Here is a 20,510-nt window from a genome sequence, read left to right on the forward strand (position 1 = left end):
TACACTACCGTAGTTACTTGTTCATAGTTGACGTTCATCACTGTTTGATGATCTAATCCATTAACTAAGATGTTTCTGGCACTTTGAATCTAAACTAAACTACGCATGCCAGGTTTTAAACTTTTAATTTCTGCAGTTTAATTTACACAACTAAAAATGTTTGTGAAACGGATTCAAAAGAATTACTGCAAAACAGTGTTCTGAAACTCAGACATTTTGCATTGTCCCCTCTATGTTCATGCTAGTCAACAGCAGTGTGTCTTCAATGGAATAAAACAGTAATCTAGGACCCTTCTCAGCTGTAACTCGGTGTATTGTTTTCTATAGAAAACATTTAACGATTGTGCCAACACATATTAAAAACTAGAGAAATATGAAGCACTCTTAACACATATTATAGCAAAACGTTTTTGTCAAATTAACATCTTAGTTCTTTATGAGGTATACTGCATTATGAATAAAATAACATTGAACCAACTGAAAACTGAATTCCGAGACCACACTGAACTAAGGGGTTCATCACAGAAGTGATGTTATAATGGGCAACACAAAGGATGTCTCAACTGAGCAGAGGGCACTAGAGCTGGAGACAAAACCTTGTATTTTCTCCGTACCATCTCCAGCACAAAGTTCATTTTAATTATTGTACAAATTCACAATATATTTAAAAACGGTATCTATGTACTGGTGAACTATGAAAAGACTATTTAGATTGATAATTCACAGTTTTATAGCAACAATGTTTGCTAAACAAATCCCTTTCAAATTCACAACAAGAATTGTCTATTGACTCATGCACATGTACATTCAAGGAAATCAGATAAATATGAAGTCCACAGAGCTACCAGTTTTCTTTTTCTGAAAGTTTAGACTCTGTCTACACTTTGGCCCAGATGTGTTAGAAAAACAGCTGCCTTGTGAATAGAGTTATTTCAACAAAACACATCTTGGTGGCAAGTCCATGTGAAGTAGTGTGTCATGATGGCCCTCACAATGAACCGTACTGTGAAAGAATGACAGGATTAAATATAGGTTTCGAATCTTGGTGCTGGACAGAGAGAACAAGAATGAGATTGTGGGGCAGGTGTATAAGAAAGGGAAGTGAGAAGGGACAGTAAGAAACGAAAGGAAAGACAGAATAGGGAACGAGGGATTCTTCCATTTGGCGTATACTGAACCAGCACAAGTTATATTTTAATGTCATGGGCTAGTTGAATATATTCATTGGGATTCTGACATAAAGTCTACAAATTGTATAAAGCGAAGGTCTCCAACATTAGTGTGAGTGTATTGTACATGTCCAAATTTCAATATAACCAATAATTACGTAACTGATTTTTCATTTATATAAACTAAATGTAACCTGAACATCTTTCATGGATCTGGCTTTTATAGATGTAAGTTGGAGACCCCTGATATAAGATTAATAGTAATTGTTTACTTTCTCTCGAAAGTTGTTTTTAAAGACTAAAAAGGGAACTGTGAAAACTGTAAGCTATATTGTTTCTGGAACTACTTACTTGAGCAAGTTATATGATATTGCTCTTAGATAATTTGTAAGATTTAAAAACAAACTTCCACTATATGCAATGTGTAATTGGCTTCTATCTGTGAAGACAAATCACATTTATTTACTTTGCAATGTAAAGTTAATACATGTGTATATTGACTTGCATATTGACTTTTTAGTTTTTTTCTATATAAAACGTTTGCCAAACTCAAATAAAGAAACATGCATTTAAATAGTCTGTGCCTGAGACATACAATAGCTGTAGGTGCAAGCCATCCTGATGTAAGGATGTGTTTTAAAAGATACAGGATGGCTCAGCAGGTCTATATTAGCTGGTCCTCACACTATTTAAAATGAATTCTACCACTGAACGTATTTCAAATGAGATGTCTGAGAATCAAAGGTTTGCTCACTACCATTTCCTAGAACAATTTAGGTGCCTCCACAACTCCCAGCTGCTCTCTACCATAACCAGCACAGCCAGTCCACAAAGGAGTGGGCTGAATTGTGATAGGAAGTTTAAATTCAAGGGGCACATGCAAAGGCTTCTCTGCTGTGAAACATATCCTTTACATCACTGAAAAGCAAATAAATGACAAAGCTTTTCCTCCAGATTTTTAAATTTGATGTATATTGGCAATTTATTTTTCATGGAAGAAGTTTAAAAGGGTGCAAAAATGTGTAATTTAATATGAAAAGCCCCATGGCAAAAACTACTACCACTAGTAGTACTAATGTTCATGGGAACTAAAGAAAGCTTGCAAGAACTAAACTACACACACCCTTAACAAAACTATGATTTTATTTATATTTCTGTATTGGATCCCTCAGGAATAATGAGATAAAACATTGTACAGTTGTTGAACATGTTTGTTGGGTGGCATAAGTCGGAGGACTCTAGCAACACAAAAGGATGATGGACAGAGTGCTGAAACTTTTCAAACACTCACCCCCAGTCACAGATCTGGGTTTGCTCACCATGTCTCCCAGTTTGGACCAGCCATATGCAAATAAGTCTTGACCCTGCTCCCCTCACGAGCAGGCTACCTTGAATCCAGTGGCACAGTGAGCAAGAGACCCAAATCTGGGCATACCCTGTCCACTTATGGACCTCAGCACAATATGACACTAAAAGACATTCCATTGTGAGTTCACATACATATACGCCGATTGGAAGAATTTGTGAGTTGTGAAAAGGCATTTTCTCCCATTTTGTCTCTCTTTTTTGTACTCTTTTGTTCTGATGACATTTTAGTTGTGATCTTTGAAATTCCAGAACATCCTGTGGATGAGGCTGCAGATGAGAAAATAAGTTATATCTAGGCCTATGGTGGGAGGACAACACTACCAGTCAGTAAAAAAGAAATGTACAAATTAGCGTGTGAAATATAGAAGACTTAATTACATGGTAATTCAACACACATTTGCAATACACAAACTGTAAGCGCTTAGGTTTTACAAAAACATAGAAATATTTTCTGAAATGGCTAAATGTGCTTCCATTTTATAATCAGATATTGTTGTTCTTATTTCTTTGACAATAGCAATATTACAAGAAAAGAAAAACAGTGACATTTTTTAAAATTCCCTTCGTTTCTTCCATAAAAAACACGCCAGTCTTTTTCTTAAGACTGTTTTTCCCTAAGGGTCTCTCAAAATAAGGCTGCATCATTCTGAATTGCAGCAAACCATCTTCCCCTAGTGCTATCCTTGTTAAACACATTTGGCACCTCAGGATAGCTGTCTGATGAGGGGAAAGACACATTTCTGCGTTTGTTGAGGAACGTATTAATGTCTCAACACACATGGATGGAAATCAAACACACTGCTACTCTATCCAGGCATGCAAATAAGTTAGAAATGTGATAGGATAATAGGGTAATATGGTATTGGTTACATGGTAGAGTAATGGGGTAACATGTGCCAGGTGAATAGAGTAATGTTTTGACAATATTACTTGCACCTTTAATCATTCATTTGTCTTTTTTAAGATTGAAAAACCGAGCTAGCTTTACTTAATCTGGAACCAAACCACTTAAACTGCATCGGTAAATGCAATTTTGCACTATCCTTTTCACAGACTAACTGGTTCATAAAGAACATTTGCACCACATGTATGGTAAAGACATTTGCGTTGATTTTCTGGTGTAAAATGACATTTGCACCAACTTGCGTTTACTAATTGGGGCAGGAGCAGGGTTTTTATATCAGAAGGCAAGAATAAATGCTGCCTTTGTACTGTACGGTACGTACACATGTTGGGTAGAACTGTTTTTTTCAGGTTGGTATTGCTTTTTAGTGACGGTTTGTGCAGTCCACGACTGGAAGCCACATATGGTGCTGATGAATAAAAACTAGCCTCTCCCTTAGGAGGGGATCGTGCAGCATCAGAAAAATGCATTATGGTATCAGCATCTTACATTTTTACTTATAACGTTTAGGGAACACCATCGTTGGCATTTGGATATTAGGCTCTAAATTTGAAAGAAATTCCTACTCCCAGAATATTTATTTGTGTTATCCACACAGATAAGCATGAACATGCTCAATAACAAATATGCAAAAGAGTTTCGAGGGAAGAAATGTGTAATTAATTCACAATAACAATGTAGTTAGAAATTTGTTGTTCTGCTAAAACAACTTTGTCTATAAATAAATTACAAAAAAGTACTCCAGAAAATATTTTTGCTACTCTGGTGTTAGTCGGCAACAAGGTGAAAAATACAGGGAATATTTCACAGGGTTTTTTTTTCGGTGGGTTTGTTATTTTTTTTAAAGTGAGATGGTTAATTCAAGTCACCGTTTTATCAAGATTTATAAAAGAGGAATTACATGAACAAATTTGTATTTTAGGTAAGTCACTTTAAAGACCTATATCACGCAGTCACCTATAGGATTGTGCCAGCTATCCTTTATGTGTATGGTGTGCCTGACACATTTTGGGATGGTTTGGTCTATCGTGGACGTACTCTACTGCCCTTTATTTCCTTCTTTGAAAAAGCCTGGCGTTTTTGGTCCCATATGTTTGAGTCTGTTAAAAAAAATTACATTCACGTTTGGTCTTGTTTTCTTGCTAAAAGGTCATGGTTGAACTCTGGGAGGAGAATCAAAGTAAATGAACAAAACATTTCACAGTTGCTTTACAATCTGGTTTGTTCTTGTACTGTATATGCAGTTACATGGTCACTCTAAAGAAAAGCACTTGGTATGTTATTGTTTGAACCGACTCTTCATTTATTCCATCAAAGGTGCAGTGTTTCTCAAAAGCCCATGTGTTTTAAGGCCACTAGGAAGAAATCCTGCCCATTCCAACCCATTGTGTGGTTCTTCTCACTTCGCTTGTAGTGCTGCAGAGATCGACGCCTCTTACTGCATCTGTGCAGACAGTGTCTAGAGTGCTTGATTCCACCTTTAATTGTCTGTTCACAGTTGTGGAGCCCCAGTGTGACCTTGAAATACATTCACAATGATGAGGAGCTTTGGGAATAGTCTCTCAGGATAAGAGTGTCATATTTAGGTGAGGCTGGCATACAGAGAGCTGACTCTGACACTGGGGATGTAGGGGAGGAACTCCCGGAGTCAACAGAATCTCTAAAAGGTGACGGTGGAGTTAAAGCAACAAGCTCCTCAAGATCTGGCTTTGCTGCAGCAGCCTCTGCCGGCCCATCTTTGACACTGTCGCTAGGAGGTTTACTGGTAGACTTGGCACCACCATTGACATCAGTAGTAGGTGCTGCTTGGATCTCGGCAAATGTGGTCATAGTGGTTGGAAGCTGGATCTCTCTTGGGATCAGGTACGAGGAGCAGAGAGGTGTGGGCACCATGGTTCCTGGAGCATTTGACGTAAGCATCATAGAGTTCAGCTCACTGATGTTTGCAGTGAATCGAGTGACAACACTACTGATTTGTTCCATCAAGGACCCTTGGGAGGAACTGCTTCTCTGCGCATGTTCAGAGTGAAACGATGGGATGTCGTCATCCATGTGGCTGACGGAGGCAGCTCTCTGGCTCACGGTGCTGATTGGTGATGGAGTCTGGGGCCGGTACTGCACCGGATAGTGTTCTTCTGCCTCTGAGACATCATAAAGCATTTTGGCACTGGCATCTGGGAAACTAGTGCTGCTGTACCGGCTCTCTGTGCTGCTTTTCGAAAAGGGCTTGATGACAGCAGTCTGATTAGGATTCTCCTTCTTCTTGATGTGGACAGAAAGGCGCTGCCAAAGGTGTTGTCCTCTGCTGCTCTTCTCATTCTGAGCCCATGTGACTGATTTCCCATTGGAACTGAAAAAAAATGTAAAACATTACCTAAACTGTATAATAAAATGATAATATCATGTGCATAATATTGGTTCTGTGCATCTGCATCAGCTCAGATCACTTTTTAATTGAAAGATAATGTTTTACACAGTCGAAAATCGATTCAAATCCAAATAATTAATGTATTGAAATGTAAAACCACAAACCCATCTGTGCATTTTAATGAACACTACTCAACCTTCTCTGTTTTACTTTTGTATAAAACCGTGCAAGAATATTCCCTCAAAAATTAAAGGCAATTCTGATGTTGGGACAGGATACAAGAGAGGTCTAAAATCACTAATATCTGATTTACCTATGCTTTGTAAATACTCAATTAATGCTCAAATGCACTTACAAAAGCTGTAGATGGATGCTGTAATGTTATTTGCACATTCCAATAAAATATAGAATATACCGATAAAAATGAGGTTTAACTGAACATTAGTGTTAAAAGTTCTCAACTCTGAGCACTGAAATAGTTTGAGAATTTCAGTACTAGTCATGGTGTTGAGCTCTCTGCAAATATTTAAGTAATGAGACTTCATTTCAAGTATCTCTAGCCTTGGGTTTTCACTGTTCAGGAAACTTTTTTTCACTAAATATTTGGTGTTTCTTAGTGGCGTAAATAACAAGTCATTCTATTGTCACAAAGATCTTTCTTTTCCACCACTTAATTTATAAACAACTGAAAGATGATTGCCTGAGTAAGCTCTAACCGAGTCAAATCTGTGATTTTTAGGTTAGACACAAACATATCAAAATAATAATCTGAATTAGTTCTAGCCAGCAAGACCAGCACTGTTAAGAATAAACCATTTTTTGAACAAATTTAATCATAATTTAGAATTGTGTCTAAACAGTTACCTATTTTTGTAAATGAAAACACAGTTGAATATAACTCTATACAATATAGAAGCAATAGTCAGATAGAAGAGTTTTCTATTTGTAAAACAAAAATATGAACACCATAAATTATGTAATAACTTGTAAAAATACCCTAAAATTGTAAGCATATATTTTTTGTTAAGTGTTATTCTTTTTCAATACCTACATTTCAATTTTAGGTCTTCAAGCTGAAAGCTTTATTGTTTTTGCAAAATATGGTGAGCTAATAAAAACATATGCAAGAACTTACAAAACAAAGATCTCACTGTAAAAGAGAGAAACATAAATCTTAAAAGGCATGTACAGTGAAGTGGCTAGGGTAGAAAAATGCAGATTTCTGATTGTAACAGATTTTCACAATCATATTGAATAAAATATAAGTTAATTTTTCTTCATCAGTGTATTCCTATCATGGAGTAAATGGAGTAAATCTAAATTTGAAAAGGCTGCCTAGATCTAATGTTTTAGGGCCTTGCTATTAAAATATCAAACACAGACGCAAGTTAGCCTTTTGCACTGGAAAGTTACAAATTTCACTTATGACTTACATGGACTCTGGTATTTTCCAGATGCCGTTATTCAATCTACAATATTTGTAGAAATACAATACAATTCCCGGGATCTCAATTTTTCGAAGAAATGTGATAGTTGCTCTGCGATTTGTAATATAAAAATTCATAACATTTGAGAATTGATCAACCCACATTTTATACAGCAAGCTGAACATGAAGAGTTCATTTATTGCATCCATGCATAAATTAGAATTATTCTACAAAAAGTGGAACTCTGTTGTTAATAAGAACAATCTGATGCATTTTTGACCTTTTGAATGATCATTGTATACACTCTTGAAGCAAGTTCCAACTGTCATATCCATTTTTCATAAAACCTCCAAAGTTTGAGTACACTGCAAATAGTTAAACTGAGTGAATTTGAACCATGTGTTATGAGTGACCTTATGGGAGTGCTCTAATACCTGGACTCACTCCTTCTCTGTGAAAGCCCTACATAACATGGTCTCCCAGCAATCTTGCAGAACAGATCACAAGCCCTCGTAAAGAGTGCCATTCTAAATAGCCAGGATATAGGATTGTGACCACTACCGAATGTCAACAGGGTCTGCAATAACTCATGCTTTGGGGGTTCTGGATCCAGACAGAAAAAACCCTAATTTTAACTACTCATCATTGGTAAATATGCACAATTAGTCACAGTTGGGCTTAAACATTATGTTTTGAATGTCAAAATGTGACTATTCCATGTTTAAAACACTAAAGCAGCCAGACCGCAGCTACAAATAGTAACTTTAAAGACGGTTTTAAGATGTAAAACATGTTGGTGCTTCTTAGCGTAGGTGAATTTTGCCAACATTGTAATAAGACACAAAAGGTGTTGGAGGACTGAATACATGCTACACTCAATAGATTGTACACATCATATACATTGGCAGATGGTTATGATATTTCATCTGTCAAAAGAACCACATACCCTAACAACTTCTTCTCTTTGATGTTCTTGCAGCGTAAATTCAAAAAAATACTGAAAAATTCACTACTGGGTTAGTTTGCAAGAGGGCAGACAATGTAAGCACATCTCCTTTCTCTGCAAGAGATTCTAATGAAACCTTGCCAGTGAATGGAGTCACCTATTTGGGAATGTGTAAGGAGATAATACATTCTTAAATCATTGGTACTTTACTTACCAATGCACATAAAATGGGTATTTATGGATAGCAAGAATCTGTCTCCCCTCATTCTCTATTCCTTATGTGATAAATTGATGGATGGTGAATGAATGTCCTACCCATATAGACACTGTATTTTGGAGTGCATAAAGTAGTAATACAGGAGTACTACTTAGGTACTACAAAATGCTATTCACTAACATACGTGTAGAGACCTTCTGTGTTGCCACTCAACTTTTCTGTGGAGATCTCCATGCCGAAGGTACCAGGAAGAGGCACTGGAAAAGCAGTAACTTATAGTGATTTGGAGGTGTATGGAGGGGTTCAGAGACAGATATGCAAATACCCTCCCACAAAAGAGTAAGCCCACTACTATTTACAAATTCACTTCAAAAAGCTCCCAAAATAATATAAAAGCTCCGTCTTTGAATAAGTGTGACACCACACATGGCCACTCAAATTACCTATTCTCAACCAGCTCCATTTCTGCTTATCTGTAGACTTTATGCTGGTCATTGTCCATGTACAGTGCTCCACTGTCTTTTGGCTAGGTTTGCGGTGTAGAAATACCATGCACATACATACATTCATACTTACAGGTACTGAAACACACTCCAATAGAATAGAATGGAATTACGGAATAACTATAACACCCTATATGGAATAATATTAGATAACGTACATTATTTTGAGCTTAAAACTAAATACATCTAAAATTATTTCTAGTGTTAAAAAGTTAGATGGAACTGAAATTATATATTTCAGATCTCTAAACATTATTAATTAACCTACTATTTAAAAATATTTAATTCATCTTTCAAATTTAAATACATGTTGAAATTACTTTAAGTAATACAAACCTATAACTATTAATTAAATGTAATGTTAAAATGCCAGTAGGGTGTTTTTAAAAAGACAATTATTAAAATAATATGTATTGTTAGAAATTGGGGTTCTGGATGGCAGAGGGATGATTTACAGTCATATTCAGGGTAAGCTACTACACAACCTAAATTATCCTGTGCTCATCCTCTGGTAGCTTGACATAGAGCAGTGAGGCGTAATTTAAGAGGCAATGTGTAAAGTATTTGTGAAACACTTCATACAGTAACACAGTGAAAACACCACATAAAGACTCCACATTATGTCGGAAAAATAAAATATTTCTTATAAATAAAACAAGACCAAAACAGCAAAACTCCAAAGTGTAGCAGCGAGATTAAATTTTAAAAATTAAATGCAAAAATAGCGCTTAGAAGCAAGCAGCACCTAACAAGTTAATAGGTGACTGTGGACAGAGACAAAGTCAAGAGTTCAGGCCAACCGCATTGGAGTGCAACACAGGTTGGGTAAAAGGACCTTGAACTTGGTCACTACAATGAGATGCATCAGTGATTTCCACGCAGTTGAGGTGTTGCTCCGAATTTCACCACAGAACTGCAGCAATACATAGGTTCTGTGAGAGAAGCGTCAGTTCCAAAGTGTGTCAGTCTCAAATGCCATGCGCCAGGTTTCTCCACCCTGTAGAAGTGATGCTTCGATCTTCTCCACTCAGTGTTGGTGATGGGTCAATTCCAAAGCAGTGGTTCCAAGAATGATGTAGCAGTTCTGAGAGCGATGTGCATGTCCCGTTCCTGTAGCAGCAGCGATGCATTGATTCGGCTCTCGCAGCAGAGGATGAGTCAGTTGCACTAGAGCAAACCCCTACGTCTACTTCCAAGAGTCCAGGACTGGGGTGGCACCACTTGTCAGGACAGACTCAGAAGCAGTTGAGCCCATGGGTGGGAACAGGAGTGTTCTAAGCCTTTTGGTCCCTGAGGTTTATGCAACAGGAGGAAAGCCAGCAAGCCCTTGAAGTTGCTCTGGGTTCAAGTGATGCAGGTCCAGTCCTTCTCACTCAGGCACAGAGAGAAAGCAGCAGGGCAACACAGCAAGGCAAGAGTTCAGCAAACAGCAGTTCCAGCAGAGTGGCAGTACTGCAGATCCTCTACTTCCTGGCCGAGGGGTCACAGGTCCATAAGTGTAGTAATTTGGTAGTGCTAGAGATATTCTACTTATACCCAGTGGTGCCTTTGAAGTGGGAAGACTTCAAAGAAAGCTTTGAAGTGCACAGAGGTTCTCCCTCCCTGCCATGGTTCCAGACACACTGCAGGGGCTTCATCAATCCTTTGAGTGGGGACAGGAAACAGTCCTTTTAGGTGTGATTGTCACTTCCTCCCTCCCATCCTGCTCAGAATGGCCCATCTGAAAGCAGATGATCATTGAGGCACCCATGGTGAAAGTAAATGGCAACTTTCTAAAAGTGTAACAACAAACAATGGTCCCCCTGGGGGGGAGTGTAATCCTCAATTTCCACGGGAGTGGTTGCACCAATAAAACCCTTTGAATCAATGAGATTCATTCATTACTCAATCCATTTTATTAAAAAGTATATGTATTTAAATTGAACAACTGAAGTAAAATACTAAATCAGGTGCTCCCAAACAGTGATGATGCAGTGCAAGTGAATAAAGTTTCAATCAAGTGCATCAGTGCAATATATAAGGCAATAAAAAGAAATGTGGCTAAAACCTTTAGGCCCTCATTCTGACCTTGGCGGGCGGCGGAGGCCGCCCGCCAAAGTCCCGCCGTCAGGTTACCGTTCCGCGGTCGAAAGACCGCGGTGGTAATTCTGACTTTCCCGCTGGGCTGGCGGGCGGTCGCCTTCAGACCGCCCGCCAGCCCAGCGGGAAAGAGGCTTCCACGATGAAGCCGGCTCGGAATCGAGCCGGCGGAGTGGAAGCTGTGCGACGGGTGCAGTTGCACCCGTCGCGTATTTCACTGTCTGCGCAGCAGACAGTGAAATACATGTAGGGGCCCTCTTACGGGGGCCCCTGCAATGCCCATGCCAGTGGCATGGGCACTGCAGGGGCCCCCAGGGGCCCCGCGACCCCCCCTACCGCCATCCGGATCCCGGCGGTCGGACCGCCGGGATCTGGATGGCGGTAGGGGGGGTCGGAATCCCCGCGGCGGTGCAGCAAGCTGCGCCGCCGTGGAGGATTCAATGGGGCGGCGGTACACTGGCGGGAGCCCGCCAGTGGTGCCGGTCCGACCGCGGCTTTACCGCCGCGGTCGGAATCCCCATTGGAGCACCGCCGGCCTGTCGGCGGTGCTCCCGCGGTCCTCCGCCCTGGCGGTCTTTGACCGCCAGGGTCAGAATGAGGGCCTTAGGCGGTCATTCTGACCCTGGCGGTCAAAGACCGCCAGGGCGGAGGACCGCGGGAGCACCGCCGACAGGCCGGCGGTGCTCCAATGGGGATTCCGACCGCGGCGGTAAAGCCGCGGTCGGACCGGCAACACTGGCGGGCTCCCGCCAGTGTACCGCCGCCCCATTGAATCCTCCAAGGCGGCGCAGCTTGCTGCGCCGCCGAGGGGATTCCGACCCCCCTACCGCCATCCAGATCCCGGCGGTCCGACTGCCGGGATCCGGATGGCGGTAGGGGGGGTCGCGGGGCCCCTGGGGGCCCCAGCAGTGCCCATGCCACTGGCATGGGCATTGCAGGGGCCCCCGTAAGAGGGCCCCTAAATGTATTTCACTGTCTGCTGCGCAGACAGTGAAATACGCGACGGGTGCAACTGCACCCGTCGCACAGCTTCCACTCCGCCGGCTCGATTCCGAGCCGGCTTCATCGTGGAAGCCTCTTTCCGCTGCCGCCCGCCAGGCCAGCGGGAAAGTCAGAATTACCGCCGCGGTCTTTCGACCGCGGAACGGTAAGCTGACGGCGGGACTTTGGCGGGCGGCCTCCGCCGCCCGCCAAGGTCAGAATGAGGGCCTTAGTCTCTTATAGAAGTTGTTCAATTTAATTTTTTTTTGGGGGGGGGGCATTGTTTGTTGTTACATTATTACTTACCCAGGTCCAAGGGTTACTGAGTTGGCTCTGTCTTTGTGAAACTTTCTAAAAATGTCATTTTCTTAAAATCCAACTTCACCATGAATTGTAATTTCAAATTGTGAGTTCCTTGGCACCAAACTTGAAACATCGATCTCTTCACAAACTGGAATTATGCTTAAAGGAGGTAATAAGGTAATCCCAATGTTATCCTGTGTGAGAGATAGACCTTACAGTAGTAAAAATGAAACTGGGAGTTTTTCACTACCAGGACATGTAAAACTTAAAGGTACAAGCCCTGCATTTAAACACATGGCTCTCCTTCCTGTGAGTAGACAGGGCCTATTTTAGGGGTGACTTCTATGTGTGTGAATGAAGGTTTAGGTCTGGCAAAAGGGTTACATTGCCATGTTGAAGTGGCAGTTTAAAACTGCTCATGGTGTCTCTGCAATGGCAGGCCTGAGACATGGTTAGGGGTTACTTAAGTGGGTGGCACACTGAGTGCTTAAGGCCTACTAGTAGCATTTAACTCATAGGCCCTGGGCACTTGTTGTGCACTTAACTAGGACTTAAAAGTAAATGAAATAAGCCAAAACCAATTAGGAATAAACCAATGTTACCATGTTTAGGTAATGGAGCACAAACACTTCAGCACTGATCAGAAGTGGTAATGTGTGCAGAGTCCCAAAACCAGAAAAATTATTTCAGAAAAATAGAGGAAGGCAGGCAAACATTTGGGGAAGACCAAATTAAGGCTTCAGGTCTAACGTGTAACCCCCCCCCCCCCAGCTGAAAGTGGATAGAGCTACCCAAACCCATTTGGAGCTCTCTTCACTAAGGCAGAAAAATATGGAGAGACCATCAGCAATGCTCTGGTCAGTCCCCAGCCGATTCTCCCCCATACAGTCCATTCCCTGTAGGGAGATGGACCACCTCAACAGTTTGGAATTTCCACCTGCTATCTGCATGAGCCATATAAGAGTCCCGTGGTCTGTCTGAACCAGGAAGTGAGTCCCAAACAGGTATGGTCTCGACTTCTTCAGTGGCCAGATCACAGAAAAAGCTTTTTCTGTAGTATCTGTCTGCACAATGTATTCCCTGGAGATGTCAGGAGCCCTGAGCACAGGTGCTGTACACATGGCTTTCTTAAGGGACTCAAAGGCTTTCTGACAAGCCTCTATCCAGATCACCAAACTGGGCTGCTTCTCAGAAGTCAGCTCAATTAAGCGGGGGCACAATGATGCTGTAGCCCTTATCAAATCTTCTGTAATAGCCAATGAGGCCTAGAAAGGCTCTCACTTCTATATGCGGTTTAGGAGGTTGCCAGGCCATGATGGTTTCAATCTTGGCCTGGAGGGGTTGCACCTTGCCTCCACCTATCAGGTGTCCCAAATGCACCAAGGAACACTGTCCAATCTGACACTTGCTGGTCTTGGTTGTCAGGCCTGCCCGTTGCAGGGCCTTAAGCACCTATGGAAGTGATACAGGTGTTCCTCCCAGGTTGAATTACAGGCCTCCTTCTCAGCCAGGACCCTGTTAACCAACCATTGTAAGATAGCAGAGGTATCCTTCAAACCTAAGCACATCACCTGGAATTGGTAATGACCCTCTGGGGTTGAGGATGCTGACTTCTCTTTGCCCCCCTCAGTCTTACTGATCTGTCAGTACCCTGACATTAGGGCAAAAGTACTGAGGAACCTGGCAGCACCCAGACTGTCAATGAGCTCATCAGCTCTAGGGATGTGGTGTGCATCCGTCATAGTGACTGAGTTAAGTCCTCTGTAACCCACGCAGAACCAAAGTTCTGGTGTGGCACCCAGTGGGGCAGCCCTTGGTATAAAGGGGCTGGACCAAGGACTATTAGAGGGCTCAATTAATCCTAAAGCCAACAACTTGGAGACTTCCCCCTTGATGCTGGTGCTCATTCCCAGTGTCGACATCATGGATGCATAGAAGTGTGAGCCCAGGAATGGGGAAAACTGTTCCAGTAAATTATAACAGTCATCTTGCTGTTCCGGGGTCAGTGTGCTAGAGAGCTTGACACCCTCCACTGACTCATCATGTTCCTGTGCAGAGAGGAGACCAGGGAGAGGTTCACTCTCCTCTTCCACTCCATCATATGTTACAAGGAGCGTGCTCACTTTAGATTTCCTGAAGTGAGACTTCAGACTGTTCCCATGGAGCACAGATAGGGAGTTCTTAGGGGTCTGAGGTCCACGAGGTAGATGGCCTAATCCTTAGACTCCTTGATCTAATATGGGTCAGTCCAGTGGTCCTGGAGAGTTCTGGGTTCTACTGGTTCCCTGACCCATACTTTCTGGCCAGGTTGAAACTCCACCAGTGTGGTCTTCAGGTCATACCAGAGATTCATAACTTTGTGGTTGTGGAACCTCCCTGTAGGTAAAGAGAAGGCATGGCAAGAGAGCACCCCACTTATGCCTTATAGGCTCAGGCAGGCCCATCATCATGCCCTTCAAGGTTTTTTTTAAATCTTTCAACCAGACAATTGGTTTGTGGTGATAGGGGTTGGTGAACCTGAAAAGCACACCACACTCATCCTACATGGTCTTCATGTATGCTGCCATGAAGTTAGTGCCTCTGTCAGACTCTACCTCCTTGGAAAACCCAACATGGGTAAAGATCCCCATTAGAGCTCTTGCCACCAATGGTGTGGTCACTGACCTCAGAGAGAAGGCCTCTGGGTAGCAGGTGGTATTGTCCACCAAGACCAGGATATACCTGTTTTCTAAGGCTGCCTTGGGGTCCAACAGTCCAATGATGTTGATGCCCACCCTTTCAAAGGGGGTGCCAATGTTGGCTAGTGGGATCAGGGGAGCTTTGTGCTTTTTCCCTAAATGCTCACTGGCCTTGCAGGTGGTACAGGCCCTGCAGTATGTATCTGAGGCTGTCTTCAGTTGGGACCACCAGAAGTTGAAGACAAGCCTGCCAAAGTTCTTGCCTTTCCCCAAATATCCTGACAGGGGTGTGTCTTGAGCCAGGCACAGTAGGAAGGTCCGGTAGCATTGAGGAACCACCAGCACCAGGTGCCTTAGGCTCACTGTAAAGAAGATTATTCTCCCAGTAGATTAGGTGATCCCCAGAGGCTTCACCTGCCTCATGGGCTGAGGCCTAGTGCCTTAAGCCCTCAAGAGTGGGACACTCCTTCTGCCCCTGGCTGAATTCCTCCCTGGTGGAAACACACTGAACCTGCCAGCTGGCAAGCTCTGGTAGGTCACCTAGGGAGGCAATGTCTTCCCCGGTTGACTCAAGGGCCTCCTCCTCAGGAAACGTCTTAAGCTCCACCGCTCTACCTTGAAGTATAGGTTTCCCACTTCCCTTTCCCTCTCCTTGCCAGTGGTATGGGCCATTGTTCCAGGCTCCAGACATCCTTGACTCCCTTTCCCTTTCCGGACAGCCATGGCTTGTTAGTCATGCAGGCCCATTCAGAGAATCCCATCATCTCCAAGTGAGACCTGAGCTCTTCCTCCAGGTCATTGCCTAACAGACAATCAACATACATGGCACAACTCACAGCAACTTTCACAGAACCTGAGACCCTCCCACACACAGAGGGAACCAGGGCCATGAGTGGCTGTCTCTCATAATTGTCAGTGACTGCCACTTGGTGGAATGTGTTCGCTAGGACCTGCTGTGCAGACACCACCTGACAGTTGTCATGCTGGCTCCTGTGTCTACCAGAGCCTGCACCCATTGTCCATTAATAGTGACCCACTGCCTATACTTGGAAATATTTTCAGGCATGTGGGCTATTGGCACCATTTCTCTGTCCCACAGGGACATAAGACTGACCTCTATCTATTCTCCAAAACTATCTGTGGCTACCTCCTCCCCGAGCACTCTACTCTCCAACCAGGTGTCTATCCATTGGGGGCTGTGCCCTCTTGAGGATGGCATCTTTACAGTGACCACACTTATAGCACTCTGTACATTGGGGTACTAACCTTGCTGTCTTATGGTCAAAGAACCCTTTCATCTTTGTATCAGACTGGGAATGAATACTACTGCTCCCTTGGGAATTGCTTTTGAGGGCTTCTTGTTTTTAAGTTTTTCTCCCACTCTTTCTTCTGTTGGAAACCCTGATCACCTCTGTGGGGGTCACCCCAGAGACCTTTTTGGACACTCTGGTCCTAGCCTAGTAGTCCACCTCCTCAACAAGCTTCCTGGGGTCAGTTAGCTTACTGTCAAGTAGGTGCTGCTGCACCTCTGTAAAACAAACACTGAGCATGTGCTCTCTCATGATTAAATTGTAAAACCCAACCTAGGGCCTGATTTAGATGTTGGCGTTAATGTTCTAGCCTTCAACTTTTTGACTGTAAACCTGCCCACCTCTGCTACAGTCTGCCCACTGTATTTAGATGTCTTTGCCAAGAAACATTGGCCGCATCGACGGCAGGAAAGTAAAAAGGGGATGACGGAGGGCTCATAGGTAGCTTACCCTGCTTGCAGATTTAGATGTCTCTTACCTCCAAGGAAAAGTGGTGGTCTGATCACCACGCCTTAGTTGGCAGATTGGGGGGGGACTCACCTTTTTACCACTTTCCCCCTATCTTTGACTGGGCACGACTGGACAACACCTGCCCTTGCTGCTGCCACCGACCTATGGAAAAAACACAACCCCCCATCAACGGACCACAAGGTAGGGATTTTTGATTGCCAGGGTACGTTGGGTGGGCACAGCGTGGGAGGTGGGGACCACTGGAGGCATATAAATGTCACAATAGTTTTTTTAATCACTGTGATATGCATATGTAAGGGACACAAGTTGGTCAGACACGGGTGGGGACACTCACGGACACAACACATGTAGCATACATACACAACTGTCATTACAGTGCCAGTATTCATTGGCAAATTAATGCTGGCACCACAATAATGGTATCTTCACACCATTCAACTATGTCCATTTGTGCACATTGCCAGGGGCCTGTACCTGTCATGTTGTGTTGAGAGTTGTGTGTGTGAGTCAGTACCTGTATATGTGTATGCAATGCGATTGGCTGGGTGAGGTGCGGGTGTCTGTGTGTGATTGTGAAGCTGAGTGTTTAGTTGTGTTGTTAGTTATGGCTGTGTGGCGTAGGGGACTAGTATCAATGGTGTGTGTATTTTGTGGCATTGATATGTGTTAATGTGTGGTTTCAGCATGTTTGGGTTTTGTTGTGTCAGACTGGCAATGGGTACATGTGTGTATGTGTTGTGTAGTGTAGTGTGTAGTGCAGGGGTGTACCTGTGGCTAAAGGACAGTATTTGTATGTCACTTCCCTCCCTTTCATAGCCGCTGCCATTCTATGAAGCTTATTGTGCCCCACTGCCATCTCCCTCCATCAGCGAACCACAGCTAATACACTGCCTGCTGGACTGTAACATCAAAATACGCTGGGTGGAACACTGCTCATCTTCTCAGGCCTGCATGGCGGGGCTACCGCCATGCAAAGGCTGGCAGAAAGGGGACTCCTAATCTCCAGGGCAGTGCTGCCCTGGCAAGTTACAACTGCCGACACAGCCAGGCTGTCAATTGGCAGTGCCACGGTTGTAATGTCATGGTCGGACCGCCACTTTGGCGGTGGTCCAACTGTGACTGTGACCCTGGCAGTCTGGTGACCACCAGGGTCATAATGAGGCCCTAAGTGTAGAAAGTTATTACTTTGTATATATATCATGAGTGCTCTGCTATCAAGATGGTATCACTGGATCTGAGCCACAGCGAGGAGTAAATCCAATTATGAAGCATATTAGATGATAGAATTGAGGGTTTGGCAGCCTTATACAGTCACTAGCATAGTGCTTGTATGAAGGCAGAAGGTCATATACAGTAGGCTTATTCAGGTCACATGATCAAAAAAAACTGGTGTCAATATTTTGATATGTTCATACATTTATTTCAAGCCACAAGCCTAAGAAATAGAAGCTAGACAGTTCAAGTTAATATGTAATTGGGCCAAGCTAGATTTGAACTTATAGAATGTAATTCTAAGTTCAGTCCTCTATAAGTAATTAAATGGGTAGGTCCAACCCCAAGTCCCATTTAATGACATGCATTATAATGTATAAAATCTCTCACATAGCTGTTGCTATTAACATTCTTGTTTGTATTTTTTGCTGAACCAAAAGCACTGATGAAATATAGATTTCGTTTTCTTAATCACATACTTCTTTTCTCTTCCATACATAGAAGCTGAGGCCATTAAAGCAAGTAAGTTATTAGTATTCTTCAGACATATGAGGTTTGTTCACTTCACTGATTATATCTGCTCAACTCAATAGCATGACAGCAAATTACACTACGTTCCTGCCAACAGTCATATTGTTCTCTTTACGGAATGTACTTTGCTGGAATCGATAGCGTGACAGCAAGTATGCCATAATTTCCAGGATAGCATGGCATTATCAATTTGAATATTATCAACTCAACTCAAGCATTATGGCAAGAGCACTGTGATTCTTGCATAATATTGTGTTAATTTCCTCTGCCGACTTTCTTTGCTGCTCTCCATAACACAAAGAGACTTTTACTGTGATGTTGCAACATGGTGGTTTTTAATCACGGGCCTCTTTAGCGGTAGATGGGAGTCAGAGACCTATACATAGTAACACTGCCACCTCTCAGATACGTCCTACAGTCCTACCTAATGAACGATCAATCAGTGCTTGACGAACTTTTAACACCACTATCACAGTGAGCATATTTGTAAATTTATATTTAAAAACTAACATGTTTTTATAGCAGAAATATAATTTTGAAGTATTTTTTAAAATTAAATAATTATATTTGCGTAAATAAATGTAATTAACTGGTGACCTATGCCTTATTGTTAGCTATCATTTGTTTCAAACTTAATTTATTATAAGTGATTTTGGTCTAGTCAAACCCACATTTTACAAGTCCATAATATTTTTGACCTTATCTTATACATTTGCCATTGTTATTAATGCACAAAAAATGTACTATACCATAGAAATTTAAATAAATAACCACCTAATACATATGCATGCTGTCACAAAATAAAGTCATGCTTATGCTCATTTATGTCATCATAACTTAATGCTATGCTACCAGTGCCTTTCTATTTCATCGAATATGATTTGGTGATATTTCTGTTTTTAAATCATATAAAAATAAGTATTATTATAACTATTGCAAACTGTGACATTCTTTAGTATCTTTGTTAATCTTAGTCCCTACAGTCAAAAGTGGCAACATTATTTCACAAGCTCTCATGGCAAAGGGCATTTCTTTATTTTACACTGCCATGGATAGTAATTTTTAATAGAATTTTAATTATAATTTTATTAAAAGTTGATATTTTATTTACATGAAGAAGTGTACCTATTCACTTATGTTTGTATAATTTTTTCCTTTTCCGCTGTCAACCAGGTAGCGAGATGGGAGTTCAGCATCAGAGCTGAAGGAAAAGAAGGACCTAAGCAACTGAACAGGTGCAGAATGAAGACCATAGCACCACAAAGGAGAGAGCATCTACCAGCAAGGAGGATGCACTCAATCAATAGCAACTCAACTACAAACAACAAACTCAAGAAGGAAGCTGGGGAGACCATAGAGGGGATAGCTGAACTGGACACCACATGCCAGGAAGAGGCAACTGACAGGACTTCTCCTAGCCAACAAGAAATAACATCCAGGCTTCTCTTGTCATTGTGGCTTGTAGCTTCAACCATCACAATCAAGAAAACCTCACACAAACTGGACCTCAAGCTGCACCTCCCATTACCTTCTCCTCCTCCTACAAGTGCCTGCCCAGACATTACAGTGAAAGTGAAGACACACTGAGAGGGGTATGCTTGCCTGCCCAAAGAGATGTGCTACTTTCTTTCCTCCTGTACTTCAGCCATAGCCGCATGTTTGATGACTCAAACCCTGCTATCATTGTATCATGTTCATATTTTTTACTAAGAAGTAGTGTCATTTTTATAACACTACTAGTTTCATCACTGTAAAATTAAAATGTGTTTCATTAAAATTAATTAGATGCAGTGTTACAAAGGGAACACTTTGAGTTGATTTTTCTCATCCAGAGTGGCTAAAAATAAACTTTAACACCCATTAACACATTTTAAATTAAACAAGTGCAGTCACAGTAGCCATTATACTCCAAACCCTTAATGCTATACCCTTAACCCCGTACCCCATAACCATAATCTCTAATCCTTAAGAACTACACTTGAAACCGGTGAACCTGTATATCACACCTGTTAGACCTGCATGCCGTAGGGTGGTCTTCCATTA

General features: G+C 42.2%; 1 protein-coding gene across 4 annotated transcripts in view; it reads right to left on the reverse strand.

The window, feature by feature from the left end:
- Window positions 1–517: 517 nt before the first annotated feature.
- Window positions 518–20,510, reverse strand: part of GRM5 (glutamate metabotropic receptor 5) — a 1,150,672-nt gene continuing 1,130,679 nt past the window's right edge. For all 4 annotated transcript variants that reach the window (XM_069204006.1, XM_069204004.1, XM_069204003.1 and 1 more), the window contains one exon: window positions 518–5,791. In XM_069204006.1, the coding sequence (XP_069060107.1) occupies window positions 4,972–5,791 (820 nt within the window). In that variant the 3' untranslated portion in view covers window positions 518–4,971. The remainder of the gene's footprint in view (window positions 5,792–20,510) is intronic.

Source organism: Pleurodeles waltl, chromosome 8 (assembly GCF_031143425.1).
Source record: "Pleurodeles waltl isolate 20211129_DDA chromosome 8, aPleWal1.hap1.20221129, whole genome shotgun sequence".
Classification (NCBI taxonomy): domain Eukaryota; kingdom Metazoa; phylum Chordata; class Amphibia; order Caudata; family Salamandridae; genus Pleurodeles; species Pleurodeles waltl.